The 22,972-nt window shown below is 50.0% G+C and overlaps 2 protein-coding genes across 4 annotated transcripts in view; both read left to right on the top strand.

Annotated features, from left to right (window-relative positions):
• The window catches only part of LOC146871775 (striatin-interacting protein 1), a 513,622-nt gene that overhangs the window by 303,241 nt on the left and 187,409 nt on the right, over window positions 1–22,972 (top strand). For all 3 annotated transcript variants that reach the window (XM_085651361.1, XM_085651345.1, XM_085651354.1), the window contains exon 12: window positions 15,748–15,811. In XM_085651361.1, the coding sequence (XP_085507487.1) occupies window positions 15,748–15,811 (64 nt within the window). The remainder of the gene's footprint in view (window positions 1–15,747; window positions 15,812–22,972) is intronic.
• Window positions 300–14,763, top strand: LOC146871777 (uncharacterized). The gene is made up of 2 exons (XM_085599776.1): window positions 300–1,880; window positions 12,678–14,763. Exons 1-2 carry the CDS (start codon window positions 1,173–1,175, stop codon window positions 13,296–13,298), a joined length of 1,329 nt encoding a protein of 442 aa, XP_085455902.1. The 5' UTR covers window positions 300–1,172; the 3' UTR covers window positions 13,299–14,763.

A 22,972-nucleotide genomic window follows, 5' to 3' on the forward strand; every position in this document is an offset into this window, starting at 1 on the left:
CTCCCCGAGCAATACCAACAAAGAGCTTCGCATCTAGTGGAAGAGGGGAAGAATATAGCAAATTCATGCCTTAAAACAGCGTTGGACGGGGCAGAGACATCAAGCAGACTGCTGGCAATAGGAATCACTGAAAGGAGACAGGCCTGGCTCAGAATTTCAGGATTCAAGCAAGAGGTACAGAACAACATCCTGAACACCCCTTTCAACGGAGAAACGCTGTTCGTGGCACCAGTAGATGAGAAACTCACCCAACTCAAAAAAGAGAATGAGACGGCGAGGTCCATGGGGGCCCTGCAATTCAGAGGGATGAGAAGAGGTAACCCGACACGGAGACCTTACGGAAGGGGAGAAAACCAGCCGGGAACGTCACATCAAACATTCCAGCAAGGCCAGCAAGGCGAGGGTCACGGGCAACAGGGGCAGCAGAAACAGAACTGGCAGTACCAGCCTAGGGGCCAGTCCTTTCGCAGTAGGGGAAACGGACGAGGCCAAAGAAGAAGAGGGGGAGACCAACCCGCCTCAAAGTGACTTCGCACGGAGGAGAGTGCTCACCCACAACATCCCTCCAAGGGTAGAGCACAAAGGAACCAACAAAAGAGGGTTACACGAACCATACGCCTACGAGCATGCAACACCGGTGGGCGGCAGACTCAGATTTTTCCTCCAAGAATGGAGAAAAATAACAACAGACAAATGGCTACTCAACATCATACAGTACGGATACTGCATAGAGTTGGAAAGGAGACCCCCAAACAAAAAACCAAAGAGAAGGGAACACTCAGGACAAGAGCTAGCACAACTCGTAGAGGATCACTACAGCTACTCCAAAAGGAGGCCATAGAACCAGTACCTTTCAAAGAAAGGAACAAGGGAGTGTACTCAAACTACTTCCTGGGACCAAAGGTGGACGAAACACTAAGACCCATCCTGGATCTACGGTTCCTAAACAAGTACGTAAGGACGCAAAAATTCAAAATGACATCCCTACAAGAATTGCTCCCTCAAATGAGAGATGGAGACTTCATGTCCACCGTGTATCTCAAGGATGCCTACCTGCACATCCCAATGAACAGGCAGCACAAGAATCTGTTAAGGTTCACCATCAACAAGGATCACTACCAATTCACAACCATGGCATTCGGTCTAAAGTCCGCACCAAGGGTTTTCACCAAATGCCTTGCAGCAGTAGCAGCGTACCTGCGGAGGGAAGGAATTCATGTGTATCCTTACCTCGACGACTGGCTAATAAAGGCAAGTTCACTCAAAAAATGCGAGGAACACGCACAGCGTGTCACAAGGACACTGACAAAGCTGGGGTTCTCAATACACTGGGGGAAATCATCAATGGAACCAGAACAAGTGAAGATCTTCCTGGGGGTGCAGATCAACACCGTAAAGAAAACGGTGATGCCCAGCGAGAAGAGGACACTAGCCCTGCTGAAGGAGACGCGCCTCTACCAGAAGGGGCGAGCTCTGACAGTGAGAACAGCGAGCAAGATCATGGGGATGATGGCGTCATGCATTCACCTAGTTCCCAATGTACGCCTACACATGAGACCATTCCAGGAATGGCTGCAACAGCAATGGAACAAGCAAACGGAAGTTGGGAGGATCTAGTGGTTGTAACGCACGCAGTGCAAGAAGAGATAGCATGGTGGAACAGGGAGAACATAACAACAGGGAAGCCCTTAACACCACCAAGCCCGACAGTGACCATCACCACAGACCCATCCCAGATAGGATGTGGAGCACATATGAACAAGCTCAGAGTGAGGGGTCTGTGGACTCCAGCAGATGTGGTCAGACACATCAACTATCTGGAATTAAAGACCGTACTGCTAGCGCTGAAGGCCTTCCAGAAAAAACTGTACAACCAAAGGGTATTGTAGGAGAGTAGGGTCTGCTATCCTATGGTCACCCCAAATGTTTGCTTTTTGCTTCACTGGTTTTTGACATATTGAGGCTGTGGGCCTGCTGATCAGACCCCCAGCCTGCTGTTCTCTCTACTAAATTGACACTAGGCACCCTAGGTGCATAACCAATTGGAAGTGGATCACCCTGTGAGCCCCTGTACCAGTGTACACTAGGTACCCAGGGCATTGGTGTATCTAAGGCCTACCAGGGGCTGAAGCATGTATTATGCCACCCCTGGCCTGGCCTAACAAATTTGACACAACTGGCTGATCACTCAGCTGGGGTAAGTTGGTGTAACCACCTCTTACTTAGGTGTAGTATACCTATACCTAACCTTAAATGGGACACATGTTAACCTATAAGTCACTCCTATGGCAGGCCTTGACAATCCTGAAGGCAGAGTGCTTGGTTCCATGTGAGATGGTGCTCTGGCATGAGCTGAGCCTGTCTGCAGTGGTCGGAACAACTTCCTTCTACCGTTTCCAGATATCGTCATACCATATACTCTTAAGTGCATTATGAACCTCACGGTTAAATGCTATCTTTGGTTTGGCTTTATCAAAACATGTCGAGTAAGGTGTCATACGAATTGGAATACTAACCCCTCGCCAATTCTGGCGACGGGGTTAGCATTCCACCCTTCTAGAGGGACACGACATGTACAGTACCTGAAACCCGGGTAAAATCAGACATAGCCTCAGCTCCACAAACTGGATGCTGCCACCACAGACACAAGTCTGCCCTCCTGCTGCTGGGAGTCCTTCCAGCTTGGGAGACGTGGACAAAGGGTTTCGTGCCAGGGAAGGTGCGAGCACCCCCCCCAGACCGGATTTTGTGTATTGGTCAGGTAGGGCTTGAATGGAATCAGACATGCCTGAGGCTCACAAGGAGCCTCGGTGCATATGCCAGTTCAAACCGGTCCTGGGGCACACCAGCCCCGGACCTGGGGCGAGCTGGACAAAGGATTGGGGGTGTAACCACCCCCCTTCCTGGTCCCACCCTTAGGGAGGGACCTAGCAGGTAGTCCGGCCCCTAGAATCCGCTTAAAGGTAGGAGCTGTGTCCTAAGACTTCAGACATCCTGGAATCAACTTACTACAAAGAAGAAGACGGGAACTTCGACGCTCTGCTGCACAGAGGACTGAAGGAAATCTCCCCTATGGTCAGGGAGTGACCATCTTGCTAACGCAAGCACCAACCAGCTATTCAACGTCTGCTTTGCCGCCGCCTCCTGCCGGAGCCCGAGCCCAGAGCCCGACAAGACCTGGACCTCCAGACCTCTCACCGCCCGATCCACAGTCCCTGCAAAGAAGGGACCCGTGGAGGCACCGAGACACGTGAAGCCAGCCATCTTGGAAGACCGACGACAAGCTGCAAGCGCAACAACAGAGGCTCCCTCCAAGTTGTGCTTTGGGTCCTGAGAAGCCCAACCACCGAGCAGCATCTGCACCAAAGGTGAGCCCTCCAGCATCTCCACGATCTGCGTGGGGCCCCTCTGCACTTTGCATTTCGACGTGCCTGCCCGGTCCCTGGCCCGTTGGCTAGTGGCCATTTTGGCGACCTATTTTGAAATCAACGACGCTGGTCTGGTTGCTCCAGACTGGCCCTAGCTGCTCTCCAAAAGAGCAGCCCCTCTGATCTTGCTGGTCAGAACAATCAGCTTTCCTCTCTTTCCACGACTCCTGCCTTTGCCAAGGATTGTTTGCTTCCTTCGAGTCGCCGACACCGCCGACAGCGAGAGCCTGCGTGGGACAGCTCGTGAACCGACTCCTGGACGTCGTCGACCTTCAGGGACCACGTGGCTGCGGAGACAAGCTACACCTCATCACCTGTTTGCACCCGACATCGCCTGGTACCTACCTGGTGCCACGCCGGTCACTGGCTAGTGACTGTAAACACTGTCCCCTCTGCTTTCAGGTCTTCTACAACTCCGATCCACTCTTGGATCCACCGCATCTCTTCTGGACCGACCGCCTGCAGCATCTTTGTCATCAGGCTCCATTGAATCGATAGAAGAAACCCGACGCACTTCGAGACTTATGCACCCGCTTCCTGTGGGTGAGGTAAAGCTGGCACTCCGGTGCCCAAGTGTAGAGAAACAACTCTAGTGTCTGTGTTTTGAATCTTAAGTTCGTAGTCCATCCAGAAGACCCTTTCTGCAGTAACTTTTAAACTTTTACGCACCCATTGAAAACCTATGGGAGCCCGCGTGTAACTTTCCTCACTGCACACGCGACCCGTGGACCTCCTGGTCACTAACTAACGTTAGCTCCTTGTAGGCCCAGTGATTCTAGAGGCCCTAGGCCTTTTCCCTTTCCTGTTCGTGGTACTTGTACCACTATTTTAGTATATGGTTTGAGTGGCCACCAGGGCCCATCCATATAAAGTGCAACTTCTGTATATTATAACGTTGTCTTGTTTAACGATTTGTGCTCCTGTGCTCATAAAGAGTCTAGGGGATACTTTGAGAAATAAATACATATATATTTTGAATATATATCTGTGTGGTGTCCTTTCATTGGTATAAAGGGGGGTTGCAATTGGTAAAACAGCCTGCTTAACACGCTTTAACGAGTTTAGCCTCAAAGACTGCTTAGCCTACGCTACCACTAGGGCAGCTAGTCCGAAAAGGTTGACTTACAACCACACCATAAGGGTTGCTTGGCATGGTACAAGGTGGTCACTTTAACTAGTGAACATCATATACCAGGCCAACTTCTCACATTGGTGGCAGCGGTGGGATTTGAGCTTGCTGTGTTTTACCATTGTAATCTCTTGGTTACCAATTGAAAGATCACATAGGTACCTGTAGGTACATATAAAACAAGATGGATATACTTAAGTTCTACTGAACTTAGTTGTTGTAGAGCAAAGGGAGTAGCACACCCTGACTACAACTACTAGATAGGTTTAGTAGGAAAACCCAAGTGTAGGTAGATTGCAACACATCCACCCACACTTAAGAGCAATGGCTGGGGCAGAGGGGTCCAATGTACCCATCTCTGTTGAGAGTGACCCCCAGAGGGCACCATCCATCTTTGCTACCCTAAACCAAAATGAGCCTCATGCAGTTGGCAAATTTCAGGGGCCTTAAACAGCTCAAGAACCCTACCTCTGCTGAACTCAGGGAGCTTTTACAAGCTGATGAAGATCAGAAAGCTCTCAAGAAAGCCTCCCAGTTAGGCCCCTTAGGGACTGGAACAGGAGGCCCCCCTTCTGAAGATGCTACTGAGGTACCCCTTTCCAATAGTCACCCCTTAGATGAGAATCATACTACAGAGGATGAGAGTGATAAGGGTACTGATACAGAAGGTAGTGGGGATGAAGGGAGAACTAGCCCAGTTCCAAGTGTTATACGTGGCCCAGCTAAACTAAGGCTATTGGGGACTGACAATGGGATCATCCCATTGGATCTCCCCAGTGGACTTAACCAGGGGCTTGGGAGGCAAAGGAATCACTCAGGTGAATCTAATGCTTCTCATGCCTCTAGAGGCTCTCAAGGTCACTCCAGGAGAAGGATGACCACCCCTCAGAGGAGGGAGCATGAGGCCAGAATGCAGGAAGCTCAGCTGAGAATCAGGAGACAGGAGCTAGAAGTAGCTCTGATGGAAGAGAAACTGAGTAAGGCTAGGCAACCTAAAGAGAGTGGGTCTATACCCACTGGTGGCAGCATTGTCCCTAAGGACAAAGATAGGGTCTTTGACAATAGGAACCTGTCCAAGGTTGTGCCCCCCTACAAAAGTGGAGATGACATCCACAAATGTATGACTGCTCTTGAGAGAGCCTGCAAAGTGCAGCAGGTTCCTGAAGACCAGTGGGCAGCAATCTTATGGCTCTCCTTTGAAGGTAGAGGCAGAGATAGACTCCTCACTGTTAGAGAGGAGGATGTCAGAAACTACAGAGCCCTGAAGAGTGTCCTAGTTGATGGGTTAGGCTTAACCACTGAACAGTACAGGTTAATGTTCAGAGACACCCAGAAGACACAGACTCAGGACTGGTCTGAATACATTGAATGTGCCACGAAGGCTTTGGAGGGTTGGTTGCTGGGAAGTAAGGTATCTGATTATACAGGATTGTACAATTTGATGATGAGAGAACAGATTTTAAATAACTGTCAGAACCAGCAACTGCATCAACACTTGGTTGACTCAGATCTGACCTCTCCCCAAGAATTGGGAAAGAAGGCAGACAAATGGGTCAGAACCAGGGTTAAGCAAAAGAACCAGAACCAGGGCCAAGGGGGTGATCAGAAGAAAACCGACCAAAAGGGTGGAGATCAGAAATCTAAAGACCAGAAGTCTTCAACAGGGCCCCAAACTAGTACTAACGAGGGTGGGTCCCAGCCTAAAGGGAAGAAGAAAGAAGGTCCAAAGAAACCCTGGTGCAAATCTTGCAAGAATACAACTCACTGGACTAGTGATTGTAAGAAGGGTGGAGCCCCCAACACTGTTGCCCCTAAGGCACCTGCTCCCAGTACTACTGTTAGCAGTGTTGGTCCCCAGACAAAGGGTGTAGTGGGAATCACTATGGGAACTGAAGGAGATTCTGACTTAGACAGAACCCTGACACAGGCAGTCTTGATCTGTGATGGGGACATGGATTTGTCCCTTACTGTGAGCCCCAGTAACCTGGGCAAGTACAGACAGACTCCTTTAATAAATGAAAAAGTGGCTCAAGCCTACAGGGACACATGTGCCAGTGTCACTATGGTGACACCAGGCTTTGTGGACCCTGGACAGTACATACCAGGTGAGAACTACCTGGTGACCAATGCCAGCAATGCCACTACTTCACATAGTGTGGCAGTTGTTAACTTCTCATGGGGAGGGGTAACTGGCCTCAAAAGGGTTGTGGTTAGTGCAGACCTCCCAGTAGAATGTTTGTTGGGCAATGACCTAGAGAGTTCTCTATGGTCAGAAGTGGAGTACAGGACACATGCAGAGATGTTAGGTCTATCACCACATGTCCTTGCTGTGACCAGGTCACAGGCCAAAAAGTGCCTTACTGAACCACAGGTCTTGGATCCTGGAACAATGGACCAAGCACCTACCAAGAAGAAGAACAGGAGGGTTAAGGCTGTGCCTTCCCCCCTGCCTCCAAGTGATGATCAGCCTTCCCAGGAAGATGATCTAGAGGACCCTGAAGGAACTGTCCCTGAAGAGCTTGAACCTGATCAGGTTGAGTTTCTGGGGACAGGGGGACCTTCCAGGGCTGACTTGGGGCAGGCTCAGTTATCCTGTCCATCTCTTGAACCCCTCAGACAGCTGGCTGCTGTTGAGGCTGCTGGGAATGCTCAAGGTACCCATAAAGTGTATTGGGATGATGGGCTCCTTTATTCAGAGGCTAGAGACCCAAAACCTGGTGCAACCAGGAGGTTGGTTATACCTCTGCAATTTAGGGGCTTCCTTCTTTCCTTGGCCCATGATATTCCTCTAGCAGGACACTTAGGCCAGAACAAGACTTGGGACAGGCTTGTCCCTCACTTTCACAGGCCTCACATGAATGAAGATACCAAGGAGTTTTGTCGCTCCTGTGTAACCTGCCAAGCCAGTGGCAAATCAGGTGGCACAACAAAGGCCCCCCTAATACCACTACCTGTGGTGGGGGTTCCCTTTGAAAGAGTGGGAATAGATATAGTGGGTCCCATGGATCCTCCCACTGCATCTGGGCACAGATTTATACTGGTGGTAGTGGATCATGCCACCAGGTATCCAGAGGCAATTCCCCGTAGGACCACTACAGCTCCTGTTGTGGCCAGGGCCCTGCTGGGAATATTCTCCAGAGTGGGGTTTCCTAAGGAGGTGGTTTCTGACAGGGGTACCAACTTCATGTCAGGATACTTGACAGCTATGTGGAAGGAATGTGGTGTCAACTACAAGTTCACCACTCCTTATCACCCACAATGCAATGGGCTTGTTGAGAGATTCAACAAGACCCTAAAGGGTATGATCAAAGGATTACCTGAAAAGCTCAGGCGAAGATGGGACATCCTTCTACCCTGCCTTCTGTTTGCTTACAGAGAGGTCCCACAAAAAGGAGTTGGCTACAGCCCCTTTGAATTGTTGTTTGGGCACCCTGTAAGAGGCCCACTGTGTTTAGTGAAGGAAGGATGGGAGTTACCTCTCAAAAAGCCTAAACAAGACATAGTGGACTATGTACTTGGTCTCCGCTCCAGGATGGCTGAGTATATGGAGAAGGCATCCAAAAACCTTGAGGCAAGCCAGGCCTTACAGAAAGCTTGGCATGACCAAAAGGCTGTCTTGGTTGAGTTTCAGCCAGGACAGAAGGTATGGGTGTTGGAGCCAGTGGCCCCAGCAGCGCTCCAAGACAAATGGTCTGGACCCCATACAATCCTGGAAAAGAAGGGAGAGGTTACCTACTTGGTGGACCTAGGAACTCCCAGGAGTCCCCACAGGGTGCTCCATGTTAACAGGTTAAAAGCATATGTTGACAGGGCAGACATGGGCTTGCTCATGGCTACAGATGAGGGACAGGAGGAAGAGAGTGACCCTCTCCCAGACCTGTTGTCTCAGAACCCTGAAGATGGCTCAGTTGAAGGAGTGACCCTTGGAGGCAACCTCACTGACCATCAGCAGATTGAATGTAGACAGGTTCTACAATCATTTCAACATATGTTCTCACTGATACCTAGTCAAACTGACTGGTGTACCCATGTGGTGGACACTGGTGACAGTCTGCCTGTAAAGAACAAACTTTACAGACAACCTGACCACGTCAGGGACTGTATAATGGCTGAGGTACAGAAAATGCTGGAACTGGGTGTCCTTGAACCCTCAGAGAGCCCCTGGGCTAGCCCAGTGGTTCTGGTCCCCAAACCTCACACCAAAGATGGCAAGAGAGAGATGAGGTTCTGTGTGGATTACAGAGGACTCAATGCTGTCACTAGAACAGATGCACATCCTATTCCAAGGGCAGATGAGCTCATAGATAAACTAGCTTCTGCTAAGTTTTTGAGCACATTTGACTTGACAGCTGGCTATTGGCAAATCAGATTAGCTGAGGAGTCTAAGGCCAAAACAGCCTTCTCAACCCCAGGTGGGCATTATCAATTTTTGGTGATGCCCTTTGTTCTGAAGAATGCACCTGCCACCTTCCAAAGGTTGGTGAATCAAGTCCTTACTGGGTTGGATGACTTTTGTGCAGCATATCTTGATGACATTGCTGTCTTTAGCTCCACCTGGGAGGATCACCTGATCCACCTGAAGAAGGTACTTGAGGCTCTGCAAAAGGCAGGCCTCACTATCAAGGCCACTAAGTGCCAGATAGGGCAGAGTAAGGTTGTGTATTTGGGCCACCTTGTAGGTGGAGGCCAAGTTCAACCACTGGAGAGTAAGATACAATCCATCAAGGACTGGTCTCCTCCAACCACCCAGACTCAAGTTCGAGCTTTCTTGGGCTTGACTGGGTACTACAGGAAGTTTGTTAAGAACTATGGGTCCATTGTGACTCCTCTTAATGATCTGACATCCAAGAAGATGCCCAAAAAGGTTCAGTGGACAGTAAGCTGTCAAAAGGCATTTGATGACCTGAAGAAGGCCATGTGCTCTGCACCTATCCTGAAAAGTCCTGACTACTCCAAAGAGTTTATTGTCCAAACAGATGCTTCTGAGTTGGGTGTGGGAGCTGTGCTGTCACAACTTAATGTAGATGGTCAAGACCAACCCATTGCTTTTATTAGCAGAAGGTCGACCCCCAGAGAGAAGAATTGGTCAGCTATTGAGAGGGAGGCCTTTGCTGTGGTGTGGGCCCTGAAGAAGCTGAGGCCATACGTGTTTGGCACTCACTTAAAGATTCAGACCGACCATAAGCCCCTCTTGTGGCTAAATCAGATGAAGGGTGAAAACCCCAAACTGCTTAGGTGGTCCATTTCCCTACAGGGGATAGACTTTACAGTGGAGCACCGGCCAGGTACAGACCATGGGAATGGAGATGGTCTCTCCAGGTACTTCCACTTAGGACATGAAGACGAGACTGGTCAAGGCTAGTTTAATGTCCCTGCGTTTGGGGGGGGGGTTGTGTAGGAGAGTAGGGTCTGCTATCCTATGGTCACCCCAAATTTTTGCTTTTTGCTTCACTGGTTTTTGACATATTGAGGCTGTGGGCCTGCTGATCAGACCCCCAGCCTGCTGTTCTCTCTACTAAATTGACACTAGGCACCCTAGGTGCATAACCAATTGGAAGTGGATCACCGTGTGAGCCCCTGTACCATTGTACACTAGGTACCCAGGGCATTGGTGTATCTAAGGCCTACCAGGGGCTGAAGCATGTATTATGCCACCCCTGGCCTGGCCTAACAAATTTGACACAACTGGCTGATCACTCAGCTGGGGTAAGTTGGTGTAACCACCTCTTACTTAGGTGTAGTATACCTATACCTAACCTTAAATGGGACACATGTTAACCTATAAGTCACTCCTATGGCAGGCCTTGACAATCCTGAAGGCAGAGTGCTTGGTTCCATGTGAGATGGTGCTCTGGCATGAGCTGAGCCTGTCTGCAGTGGTCGGAACAACTTCCTTCTACCGTTTCCAGATATCGTCATACCATATACTCTTAAGTGCATTATGAACCTCGCGGTTAAATGCTATCTTTGGTTTGGCTTTATCAAAACATGTCGAGTAAGGTGTCATACGAATTGGAATACTAACCCCTCGCCAATTCTGGCGACGGGGTTAGCATTCCACCCTTCTAGAGGGACACGACATGTACAGTACCTGAAACCCGGGTAAAATCAGACATAGCCTCAGCTCCACAAACTGGATGCTGCCACCACAGACACAAGTCTGCCCTCCTGCTGCTGGGAGTCCTTCCAGCTTGGGAGACGTGGACAAAGGGTTTCCTGCCAGGGGAGGTGCGAGCACCCCCCCCAGACCGGATTTTGTGTATTGGTCAGGTAGGGCTTGAATGGAATCAGACATGCCTGAGGCTCACAAGGAGCCTCGGTGCATATGCCAGTTCAAACCGGTCCTGGGGCACACCAGCCCCGGACCTGGGGCGAGCTGGACAAAGGATTGGGGGTGTAACCACCCCCCTTCCTGGTCCCACCCTTAGGGAGGGACCTAGCAGGTAGTCCGGCCCCTAGAATCCGCTTAAAGGTAGGAGCTGTGTCCTAAGACTTCAGACATCCTGGAATCAACTTACTACAAAGAAGAAGACGGGAACTTCGACGCTCTGCTGCACAGAGGACTGAAGGAAATCTCCCCTATGGTCAGGGAGTGACCATCTTGCTAACGCAAGCACCAACCAGCTATTCAACGTCTGCTTTGCCGCCGCCTCCTGCCGGAGCCCGAGCCCAGAGCCCGACAAGACCTGGACCTCCAGACCGCTCACCGCCCGATCCACAGTCCCTGCAAAGAAGGGACCCGTGGAGGCACCGAGACACGTGAAGCCAGGCATCTTGGAAGACCGACGACAAGCTGCAAGCGCAACGACAGAGGCTCCCTCCAAGTTGTGCTTTGGGTCCTGAGAAGCCCAACCACCGAGCAGCATCTGCACCAAAGGTGAGCCCTCCAGCATCTCCACGATCTGCGTGGGGCCCCTCTGCACTTTGCATTTCGACGTGCCTGCCCGGTCCCTGGCCCGTTGGCTAGTGGCCATTTTGGCGACCTATTTTGAAATCAACGACGCTGGTCTGGTTGCTCCAGACTGGCCCTAGCTGCTCTCCAAAAGAGCAGCCCCTCTGATCTTGCTGGTCAGAACAATCAGCTTTCCTCTCTTTCCACGACTCCTGCCTTTGCCAAGGATTGTTTGCTTCCTTCGAGTCGCCGACACCGCCGACAGCGAGAGCCTGCGTGGGACAGCTCGTGAACCGACTCCTGGACGTCGTAGACCTTCAGGGACCACGTGGCTGCGGAGACAAGCTACACCTCATCACCTGTTTGCACCCGACATCGCCTGGTACCTACCTGGTGCCACGCCGGTCACTGGCTAGTGACTGTAAACACTGTCCCCTCTGCTTTCAGGTCTTCTACAACTCCGATCCACTCTTGGATCCACCGCATCTCTTCTGGACCGACCGCCTGCAGCATCTTTGTCATCAGGCTCCATTGAATCGATAGAAGAAACCCGACGCACTTCGAGACCTATGCACCCGCTTCCTGTGGGTGAGGTAAAGCTGGCACTCTAGTGTCTGTGTTTTGAATCTTAAGTTCGTAGTCCATCCAGAAGACCCTTTCTGCAGTAACTTTTAAACTTTTACGCACCCATTGAAAACCTATGGGAGCCCGCGTGTAACTTTCCTCACTGCACACGCGACCCGTGGACCTCCTGGTCACTAACTAACGTTAGCTCCTTGTAGGCCCAGCGATTCTAGAGGCCCTAGGCCTTTTCCCTTTCCTGTTCGTGGTAATTGTACCACTATTTTAGTATATGGTTTGAGTGGCCACCAGGGCCCATCCATATAAAGTGCAACTTCTGTATATTATAACGTTGTCTTGTTTAACGATTTGTGCTCCTGTGCTCATAAAGAGTCTAGGGGATACTTTGAGAAATAAATACATATATATTTTGAATATATATCTGTGTGGTGTCCTTTCATTGGTATAAAGGGGGGTTGCAATTGGTAAAACAGCCTGCTTAACACGCTTTAACGAGTTTAGCCTCAAAGACTGCTTAGCCTACGCTACCACTAGGGCAGCTAGTCCGAAAAGGTTGACTTACAACCACACCATAAGGGTTGCTTGGCATGGTACAAGGTGGTCACTTTAACTAGTGAACATCATATACCAGGCCAACTTCTCACAGGTATTGATACAAACGGACAATACTACAACTATGTTCTACATAAACAAGCAGGGAGGGACACAATCGTTCCCCCTGTCCAACCTGGCACAGGAAATTTGGAGATGGGCCATCACGCTCAAAATAGACCTGCTGGCCATTCACCTACCGGGGAAGGACAATGTAGAAGCAGACTGGCTCAGCAGGCAGACTTCAGCATCCCACGAGTGGGAACTCAATGGGCAGGAAACGCAAAAACTATTCAAGAGGTGGGGCACACCGACAATAGACCTGTTTGCAACACACCTGAATGCAAAATGCCAAAACTTCGCATCCAGACAACCAGGAAAACTATCCCAGGGGAATGCCCCATGGATAAGTTGGTCAAGAACATTTGCCTACGCTTTTCCACCGATACCACTGATACACAGGGTACTCAACAAGTGCAGGACCAGCAACATGACGCTGATCCTAGTGGCACCACTGTTGGCAAGACAGACATGGTACTCGCAAATAGTGGAAATGGCACAGGGGCCACCACACAAGTTCACAAAAAGAAAAGACTTACTCTCCATGCAGAACGGAGAAGTTCTACACCCAGAGCCAGAGAGCCTCTGCCTAGCGGCATGGCTCCTGAAGACATAGAGTTTGCACACCTTAAGCTACCCCAAAGCACTATGCGAGTGCTCCGGGAGGCAAGGAGACCGACAACACGGAAATGCTATGGGGAAAAATGGAAGAGGTTCAAACTGTGGTGCAGAAAAAATAAACTACAAAATAAGTTGACAAGGGAATCAACGGTGCTTAGATACCTCACGCATCTACTAAAAGCCAAGCCAAGCTCGTTTTTGCTAAGAGTCACCTAGCGGCGATTGTAGCCTACACACGAGGTGAGACGGGAGAAAGTTTCTTTACGTCACAAGTGGTAAAGAGATTCCTGGAAGGGGCAAAAAGGATAGCGCCACCAAAGAGGATTCCGCCGCCGGCATGGGACCTCAACATAGTCCTGACGGAACTTATGAAGGCGCCCTTTGAGCGCATCCACAAGGCCTCACTACAAATGCTGACAATGAAAACAGCCTTTCTGGTAGCAATAACCTCGCTGCGCAGAGTGAGCGAACTGCAAGCGTTAGCGCTGCAAGAGCCCTACATCCAAATACACAAGGACAGAGTCGTAATGAGGACTGACCCACACTTCATGCCTAAGGTCGTGTCAGCATTCCATATGAACTAAACAATTCAAATACCTAGTTTCTTTCAAAACCCAGTCACAAGCGCAGAAAGGGCACTACACACTCTAGATGCTAGAAGAGCGGTGATGCACTACATCGAGAGAACAAAGGAGCACAGGAAAACCAATCAGTTTTTTGTGTCCTTCGCAACCAGCTTCCTGGGTAGACCAGTAACAAAAAGCACCATCGCGCGATGGATCGCACTAACGATACAATTCTGCCACAAACAGGCAGGGCAAGAGCTAACGGAGGGGGCACGGGCCCACTCCACAAGAAAGAAGGGAGCAACGATTGCCTTTCTGACAAACACACCCATTCAAGACATATGCCTGGCGGCAACATGGGCTTCAGTGCATTCGTTCACTAAGCACTACTGCGTGGATATACAAATGAACAAGGAAGCACAAGTAGGGCAAAGGGTGCTTCAACATATATTCAACGACCAACGCTCATCTTTCACCCAGCCGCCACAAAGATGACAAACCGCTACAAAGTCTATGCACAGCATAGTGAATCCAGAAAGATTCACGCTGCAAAACAAATAGTTTCTTACCTGTCGGTGTAGTTTTGCAGCTTGAAGATCTTTCTGGATTCACTAGCGAACCCACCCACCTCCGCCAGAAAGATGAGGCAGGAGAAGAAGGTGGAAGGACAGAGAGTAAAAGAACAAAAGAATACTGAAAGTGGATACATTGAAAAAGGAAAATACTAAAGAACGCCTAGGGTTCAAAAAACAAAAAAAAAAGGGAAAAAAGAACCCGAAGATGGCGCCCCAAGGTGGGACTTCCGCAGGAAGCATGCCGACGTCACGAGAAGTACACCAAATGGTGGGACGTCGACGCCCACCTGGGCTACAAAAAAAAAAAAGACAAAAGAAAGACTACGATTCCGGACCCAACCACCAGACCGCGGAATAATGCACAGCATAGTGAATCCAGAAAGATCTTCAAGCTGCAAAACTACACCGACGGGTAAGAAACTATTTGTTTTCATGTTTTCAGTGACAATATATTTTTATTTTATTGGGTATTTTCCAACATATTCCGCACGTTTCAAAATCAGTGGTCATCAGTCTGTATACATTTTGGCACCACAACAAATTGCGTGAGACAGTGCTTTACCAGTGTTTACATTTTTATTGTAGCAGAGCCATCTCTGACATAGAAGTTTTTACGTGTTGAGTTTTTATGTAAAAAGGCAACAAGTTACAGTGCAATCCGAGTTAAATAGATCCATAATTAATGTACCCGCTGTTAACAGTTGCATGTAATCTGAATTTCAATCTGTACAGGTTTTAGCACCAGCTTTCATTCTAAAAATAGGTTCCATTTTCGTAGTAGTAAACAGTTAATAATGGATCATTACGATTCCCTTTTTTGCAGAATGATTTTACTACATCTCCTAGTACAACATAGTTTCATTTGTGAGATCTCTTAATTACTGTGGTGGGGAGCCCGTTGGGGCAAGTAACATGAGTGATCTTCACCAGTTCCATTAATTTAGTTACGTTGCACATGTAACAAATTTCTTAATCAAATTAACCCAAGTACATTTTTACGTTGGCCAATTTGGTCCTGTAGCGATCATGTGATCAATTTCAAACGAGAAGGTCTTGAGTCAATTGGACAGCATTGTATGCCCATTACTAACTCTTGGAATAGTTCCTGAATCCCAAAGACTGCTCTTCGTTGATTTGCTTTGTTTACAAATGAACTACTGATGTGCTATGTACTGTTCACTCCCATCTAAAATAATGCACAATATGGCGTGTAAAGTGCTGTACCTTGGTCTGTAATGTGAATTGCTTTCATCTGTAGTTTTTGTCTGTTTATGGTTAGTATCTTTCCTCTTGTCCTTGACAGTGACACTAACACAGTGGTGGGGTTGCCAAGGCCGATTCATGAGAGTATAAGGACTCTGAAGCTGGTGAGTACCCCAAACTTTCTCATGCACCATACAAGCTATGAAGAACTCCACAATATTTGCATGCATTGCAGGCCTAGTTAAGAGTAGGATGGTCAGTACTGATGGTAGGGTGTGATTAATTTTCGGTCATCTTTGGACTGTGACTGGAAGATGAGAGCTTAAAGTCATAAACCTATGTACTATCAGTCTCCCATTCTCCACATGTGGATACCACACCTTTTAATGTTTGGACTGGAAGCTTTCTTTGTAGCTGGTATTCTTTTTGTCTAGATATGACCCCACCCCCCTCTCCAATAGCAGTGTAGAATGAAAACCTTTGTCTTGGTTTTAGCAGTTTTTCACTCTGTTCTTTGTTCCATCTTGGCACTTAGTGTTTCATTCTCTGCATATATTCCACCAGCCATTGACAGCAGATGATCAGCATATCCCATGCATCTCGTTTATGAGGAATAGCAATTTGCTACACCTTTGCTCTGTTCATCATGCTGCCATTGAAATGTGGTTCCTTCAGAATAGTCTGTATGTTGTAAGGGTTACTCTATTTCAGGCGGCATACTGAGCACTCTTCATGTCGGTGTAGCAACAGGACTATCCCGAGGGGTGATCATCCTTGCTGGTTCTCTGCCAGTAGTCGAATTGATGGTAAACGTTTCTGGTTGAAAAGATTTCTTGGTAGCATGTGTGGATGTAGTTACACATGCGAGGAATACTCCTGCCATCTAGTGTTGGGCTCTGATGTTTGCAACTTTTTTCGAATTAAAAATAAAAAGTCTCCAGTTACGAGATATGGTGTGACTACATTGCGCATGGGCACCGACTCCATCCAGTTCTGATGTGAGCTGAAAGGGCAAAGAGTTTGCAGATTCCAGAACATGTTTTGGTCTATCCTGTTTGGTTACTCTTCAATCCTACTTCATCGGTTTCGAGCTTCGATACTTTGCCTTCCTGATGTGTGAATACCTTCAGCAGCACTGAAGACTGGGTTGGCGCTCCAAGTATGGAAGGCCTTATGCCCCTTTGTCAGAGAGTGCTTTGTGGGTGATGGGATGGACACCCTTTCAGAATTGCCCTTGCTGCCATTCAAAGCATTTTTGGGCAGACCACCACAAGGTGTGTAGTTTTTTCCTGTTGCCCGACCATGGCGATGTCTGGTGCCCTTCGCCTTCAGATTCCAGAAGACCCTCCGGTATCGAAGGGAAGGGTGCTAGGCACACAAGAGAATCTACTAGCAGAGCGTTTCAGAAACCCCAGAACAACTTTAGGAAAGAAGACCCCTTGGTGTCACATAGCAGGAAGAATCCGGTCCGTCTAGTCTTCCTGACGCGCAGCCAACCACCTAGTTTAGAGACTGTGTCCTCGAATGAGATTGACTATGAGCATTTGGGTGTCAACCCGGCCATAGTACAAAGACCAAGTGCACTTTTGTGAGCATTTGGGTGTCTACCCGGCCATAGTACAAAGACCAAGTGCATTTTTGTGAGTATACCTTTGGCCCCCAAGACCCATAACACCAAGCCAGGGCCACAAATGGAGTCCCACACTAAGGAAGAGCACCGCTCCTTAGATAGGTAGGCGTCGAGCTCTGAGCATGAACACCAAGCCAAGGACCCCGGTTGCCTTTGGAGTCGGTAGGCACTGGCAAAAAGCCTTGGTGCCAAGGGTGTCAAGCCTGAGCTGCTCCAAGAACTCTGAGCACCATTGGTCATATCCAAAGTTGGCACCGAAGGCCCCTTCAATGGCAGTGCACAAGACCCTGTTGATGCAGAAACTAGTCTTGATGCCAAAACACTGCAATATACTGAAACCCTCTAGGCCTCCATTCACACCCAGACATAAGGATGTTGTGGCTCCTATCCCAAGAGGCTCCAACAAGAATAGAATACCAGACAGGCTGGCCTATTTATGCACCCAGTTAGAGGCAAAATCATGTTGAAACTGGTAAAGAGGAGACTGGCCTTCCAGGGGGAACAGTTTCCAGATCCCCCTCCCCCAAGACGGCACCGAAGAAACCCAAGGACCAAGCCCTCGTCCTCTTCTCTGCTGCACAGTTCACCTCTACCTCCACCAACACGCCCATGCATACCAGCCCCCAATGTCTCTGCCAAAGCCACCAGAGGGGTCCCCTCTTTCAAATTCCGAGCTAGTTAGTCCCTTTAGCCACTTTGACCCTTGTGACAAACCCACTGATGATCCCTAGGATGACTATAACGTTGATCCCCTAGGTGTCCCCGCTCTTGACCACTACAGAGTGAGGGCCTCATCCCTCAGATGACACCACGGTATATCATGAGGTGATTCAGAGGGCTGCAGCATACCACAACGTGGACATCCACGTCCTTGTGAAGACTCTCTCAAAATCCAAACATACTGTCTAATTCCTGCTCATACTAAAATCTGCCTCTGACAATTTTAAGGAGATTATCAAGGCAAGAATGGTGAACCTGAGGATCGAGAAAAAGTTCAAAACCTCTCCTAAATGACCCAACATATATCAAGGGCTAGGTTCCACATTGATTCTCTGGTTACTCTCTGATGATCCATTGCACCTGAAAGCGCACCTACGCCTAGGCCACCAGTGATGCTCCTCCTCCAGTCAAGGAGAGCAAAAAGATTGATTTGGTTGTCGGAGCAGCGACCCATTGGCAGATAGCCAGTTCGGTAGGGTACCTGTCACATTATGATCGCAGCAATGGGAGGAGCTGCAAGAGCTCCTTAAAACCCTTCCAGAACAGTACAGGCAATTAGGGGGTTAGATAGTATCTGAGGGCAAAGTCATCTCTAACACCAGCATTATCTGCCCATTGAATGCTGCGGAAACAGCCTCTAGGGGCATCAATACCAGTGTCCTCCTTAGACTCCATGCCTCTAGGTTGAGGCCATTGGTCCAGCAGCATCTCCTCAGGCCTCTGTTTGACAAGGAGCACCTTTTCAGGCCCTAGGATGATGACTTTCTGGAAAAATCTAAAAAGATATGGCAACAGCAAAGGTCATAGAGCATCCTGACCCTCCATTTGTAAGCAGCTTAGAGGGGGAGTTAAGGCTACCTAACCACACTCCTACCAGGAGCTGCTACCTCCAGTGAGTTGACCAGCCAACCCCTCGCACCCTAATCCCCTTCTTTAGGAGGGGGAGATGTGAACACCTCCCAACAAGAAAAGAAACTTCAAATCTGACAAGTGGGTCCTAGCCATAGTCCAACCCGCTATTGCCTCCAAATACCACAACCCCTTCTAACATTCCACCCTATACACATGCTCTCAGCAAAGACCACATCTCCCTCCATCAGGAAGAAGTGCATGCCCTCCTACACAAGGACATTACAGACAGGGTGCCCATCAATCATCTAGGGAGTGGTGTCTACTCTCTCTACTTTCTCATCCCCAAGAACTGCCTTCTCAAATCCATCCTCCACCTGAGGCCCCTCAACCACTACATCTTATCAAAAATGTTTGCATGATAGCTCTGAAGAATGCCATCCCCTTTCAACAGAGCTATTTCATGACTGGACTCGATCTCAAGGACACCTATTTCCACATCCTCATCTACATCTTACAGAGTGCTTGGAAGTGGTGGAGGCATATTTGCTAAGGGAGGGCATTCACGGCTTTCCCTACCTCGCCGATTGCCTGATCAACAGCAAGCAGCATCTTAACACACCCAGACAGTGGTGGCTGTGCTCCAGAGTCTGGCTTCCCCTTAAATGCTACCAAGTCCCATTTGCAGCCTCTACAAATACAACCTTTCCTAGTGTCCGTATTGGACGCTGTCAAGAGGAAAGCTTACCCTGTCAACAGAGAGTCACAGCTTTTCAGCAGCTGCTTACTCTTTTACTGCCCAGTCATCCGTTTATAGTGTGGACTGTCATACGGCTTCTAGGATTGATGGCCCACACGCAAGACTTCACATGCTCCCTATCCAAGATTGCCTCACAGTCCAGTGGTTGCAAGCAGAGGGTTACTGGAATCTAGTGTTGGCACATGCCAAAGCACAACGCTTGCTACAGTTGTGGACAGCCCCATTTTATTTCAAGACGGGCATTTTGCAGACCCAGTACTGTAAGTGACCATCACTACAGACGCTTCTCTCATTGGGTTGGGAATGCACCTCAACAACTTGATAGCCATTTGGTTAGCTCTGAAAGACTTCTTATAAGTCATTTGTGCCAAAGTAGCCCTCATCAGTTCAGCCAACATGACCGCCATCTATTACCTAAAAAAGGGGGGCTGCACACACTCCCCTTAGGAGTCCCACTTAGTCCAGGGGGTTTGGCATTGGGCACTCTGCCACAAAATTCACCAAATGGCGGATTGTCTCCCTGGGCGGGCACAACTCTGCAGACCTGCTCAGCAGGACTGTTATACTTGGCTTTTTCAGCGGGTTTACTCCCAGAGCTTTTGCTTTTTGCCCTCCTGTTTTTGACCCTGTTTTTGTTGGTTTTAGGACTCTGGGCACTTTACCACTGCTGTTCAGTGCTAAAGTGCATATGCTCTCCCTGTAAATTGTGTTTATGGATTGGTAATTTCATGATTGGCATATTTGATTTACTGGTAAGTCCCTAGTACTGTGCACTGTGCGCGCCCAGGGCCTGTAAATCAAATCTGCTAGTGGGCCTGCAGCACTGATTGTGCCACCCACATGTGCAGCCTCTAAATGTCATTCAGACCTGCCACTGCAGAGTCTGCGTGCAGTCTGTAACTGCCATGTCGACCTGGCAAGGGCACCCACTTGCCATGCCCTAATCTTCCCGTTTCTTACATGTAAGGCACCCCTAAGGTAGGCCCAAGGCAGGCCCATGGGCAGGGTGCAGTGTATGTGAAAGGTAGGACATGTACTGGTGTGTGTTGTGTAACATGTCCTGATAGTGAATTACAGTGTATCTGAAAGAGACACGTTAGTGATAGATTCCTTACCTTAGAATATCCCCAGGGGTCAGACTGGATCCGGAAAGTTTTCGTCAGCAGTACCCCAGCGCGTCGGTAGGCGTTGTCGTGCGGCTCCGCGTACGTCGGTGACGTCGTAGCCGCCGATATGTCGTCGTCGGAGCGAATTAGACGCACCCACACACGCTGACGTCAGTTCTTTCTTTTTCCGCGCCAGCAAGCGCAGATCCGAGAGAGAGCGGTACCCCTAGTTAATATTTTAACTTGGTTTCAGAGAACTTGTTTCTCTTGTCTTGTCGAGTACTCGACCCCTGGTGCAGTAGGGATTCCCGGGTTTAAGTCCTGTAGGACCTGGCGTCGGAACATGTCGGTAGCGGACCCGCACAACGTGTGTCTCTTATGCTTGGGGCACGCCCATGACCCCGAGGCGTGCCCTGATTGTCAGGCCATGGCGCCGAAAGCTTTGCGGGAGCGTTCCCGAAAGTTATTGGAAGTCCGGCAATCGGTTCCACGCAGATCGAGATCCCGCTCACGTGGGAGGTCGAGGGCCCGCTTGCGGAGCCGTCACCATCGCTCGTCGGAGTCAGGGACAGGTAAGTCACGTCACCATAAAAAAATCGAAGAAGCGACGTCGCTCTTTGTCTACCCCTCACCGGTCGTGGGACGCGGTGGAGGGGGCAGGTGGTCACTCTCCCGCGGCTCCGATGGAGCCTCCGTTGTTGCCTGCGGCCTACCCACCTTTTCCAGGCACGCACGCGACTCCGAACAAAATACAGGCTTTCCTGTCGGCCATGAGCTGTTTGTTTGGCCCATCGGGTCCCTCCGGAGCGCCTTTGGGCCCCGTGGACACGTTGGGTGGATCTGCCCCATGTGCTGCTGCCATTGGCCCCGGCTACGCTGGCACGATACCCTACAGCGCCGCCGGTTCCGGCCTCGGTAGTGCCGGATGCGGCGCCGGAAGGCGCAGAACCGGGATTGGTCTATCACCCCCGGTTCCGTTTCTGGGTGGAGCGTTTATCCCATTCCCCCGGGCACCTCGTCCTTGCCGGCCTTCTCAACAACCGGTGGACTGGGAGGGGTCTGAAGACCCTCTCGCAGTTCAATGCGAGGATTAGCCAGAATGGGAAGGTGATACAGAAGGTCTAGTGAATCTAGATTTCTCTCCACATCCTGGTACACTGTCCCCCTCTTCCGTGGCTACGGAGGAGGTTGGGACTTTTTCTGTGGTATTGCGTAGGGCGGCTGAGGCTCTTAACATCGAGCTACCTTCTGTACCTATCAAGTCCAATCTCCTGACTGAGGTACTACAGCCAGCATCCTCCTCTCCGGAGCCGCTGCTGCCCTTCAATGACGCACTTACTGATGTCCTGTTGAGTACCTGGAACAAACCCAACACAGGGGCTCATGTGGATAAGGGTGTGGCGCGCCGCCATCGCCCGGTGCCGGGCAACCCCAGCTTTCTCACACAACTCCCGACGCCTCAGAGTCTGGTTGTCCAGGCCTCTGCCTCGCCGAGCGCATTCCCTTCTGCACTTCCGGACAAGGAATCTAGGAAACTGGAACAGTTTGGGAAAAATATTTTGCCTTCTGCCAGTTGCGGATTGCGGGCGGTAAATACTGCGTGCCTGTTGGGCCGCTATTCACATTCTGTGTGGGACACGGTGGCACAGGTACTGCCTCAGTGCCCTGTGGAAGCTCGGGCGGTGCTCTCCCAGGCCATTACCGAGGGAGAGATGCTGCTAAATTCACTATCCGTTGTGGACTTGACACGGCCGATTCACTCGGCAGGGTACTTTCCTCAACGGTGGCTCTCCGCCGTTACGCTTGGCTAAGAACAACTGGCTTCTCCAGGGATGTTCAGAACAATTTGTTGGCCATGCCATTTGATAGCACACGCCTCTTTGGTGACCAGGCGGATAGCACCCTGGAACGCTTTAAGGACTCTCGGGCTACGGCCCAGTCCTTGGGTCTCTCCACCTAGCGCATTCCCTCTGGGTCCGCTTTTCGCTCCTTTCGAGGTCAGGGTCAGGGTGCCCGATCACGTTCCTTGCAGGCCTGCGAAGCTGCAGTCTCAGCACAGCCGCGGACGTGGGACCCGACGTGGTGGGTTCCAGGGACAGCGGGCTGGTCAATCCATCACCGCTCCTGCCACCGCCGCTTCAAAACCTTCCTAGTCCGGTGTTTCAGGCCCACCAGACGCGAGTGGGCGGCAGGATTCGCAATCACCTCCCCCACTGGCGCACCATCACTTCGGACAGGTGGGTTCTGCAGATAGTCCGAA

This window comes from Triturus cristatus, chromosome 1_1 (assembly GCF_964204655.1).
Source record: "Triturus cristatus chromosome 1_1, aTriCri1.1, whole genome shotgun sequence".
Classification (NCBI taxonomy): Eukaryota; Metazoa; Chordata; class Amphibia; order Caudata; family Salamandridae; genus Triturus; species Triturus cristatus.

What these genes read in the sequence shown, in the direction of transcription:
- LOC146871777 (XM_085599776.1), top strand. Translation starts at nt 1,173, where the DNA reads ATGCCTTGCAGCAGTAGCAGCGTACCTGCGGAGGGAAGGAATTCATGT. An exon ending in AAAAACTGTACAACCAAAGG is followed by an intron (nt 1,881 to 12,677) that starts GTATTGTAGGAG and finishes AACTTCTCACAG; the next exon opens with GTATTGATACAAACGGACAA.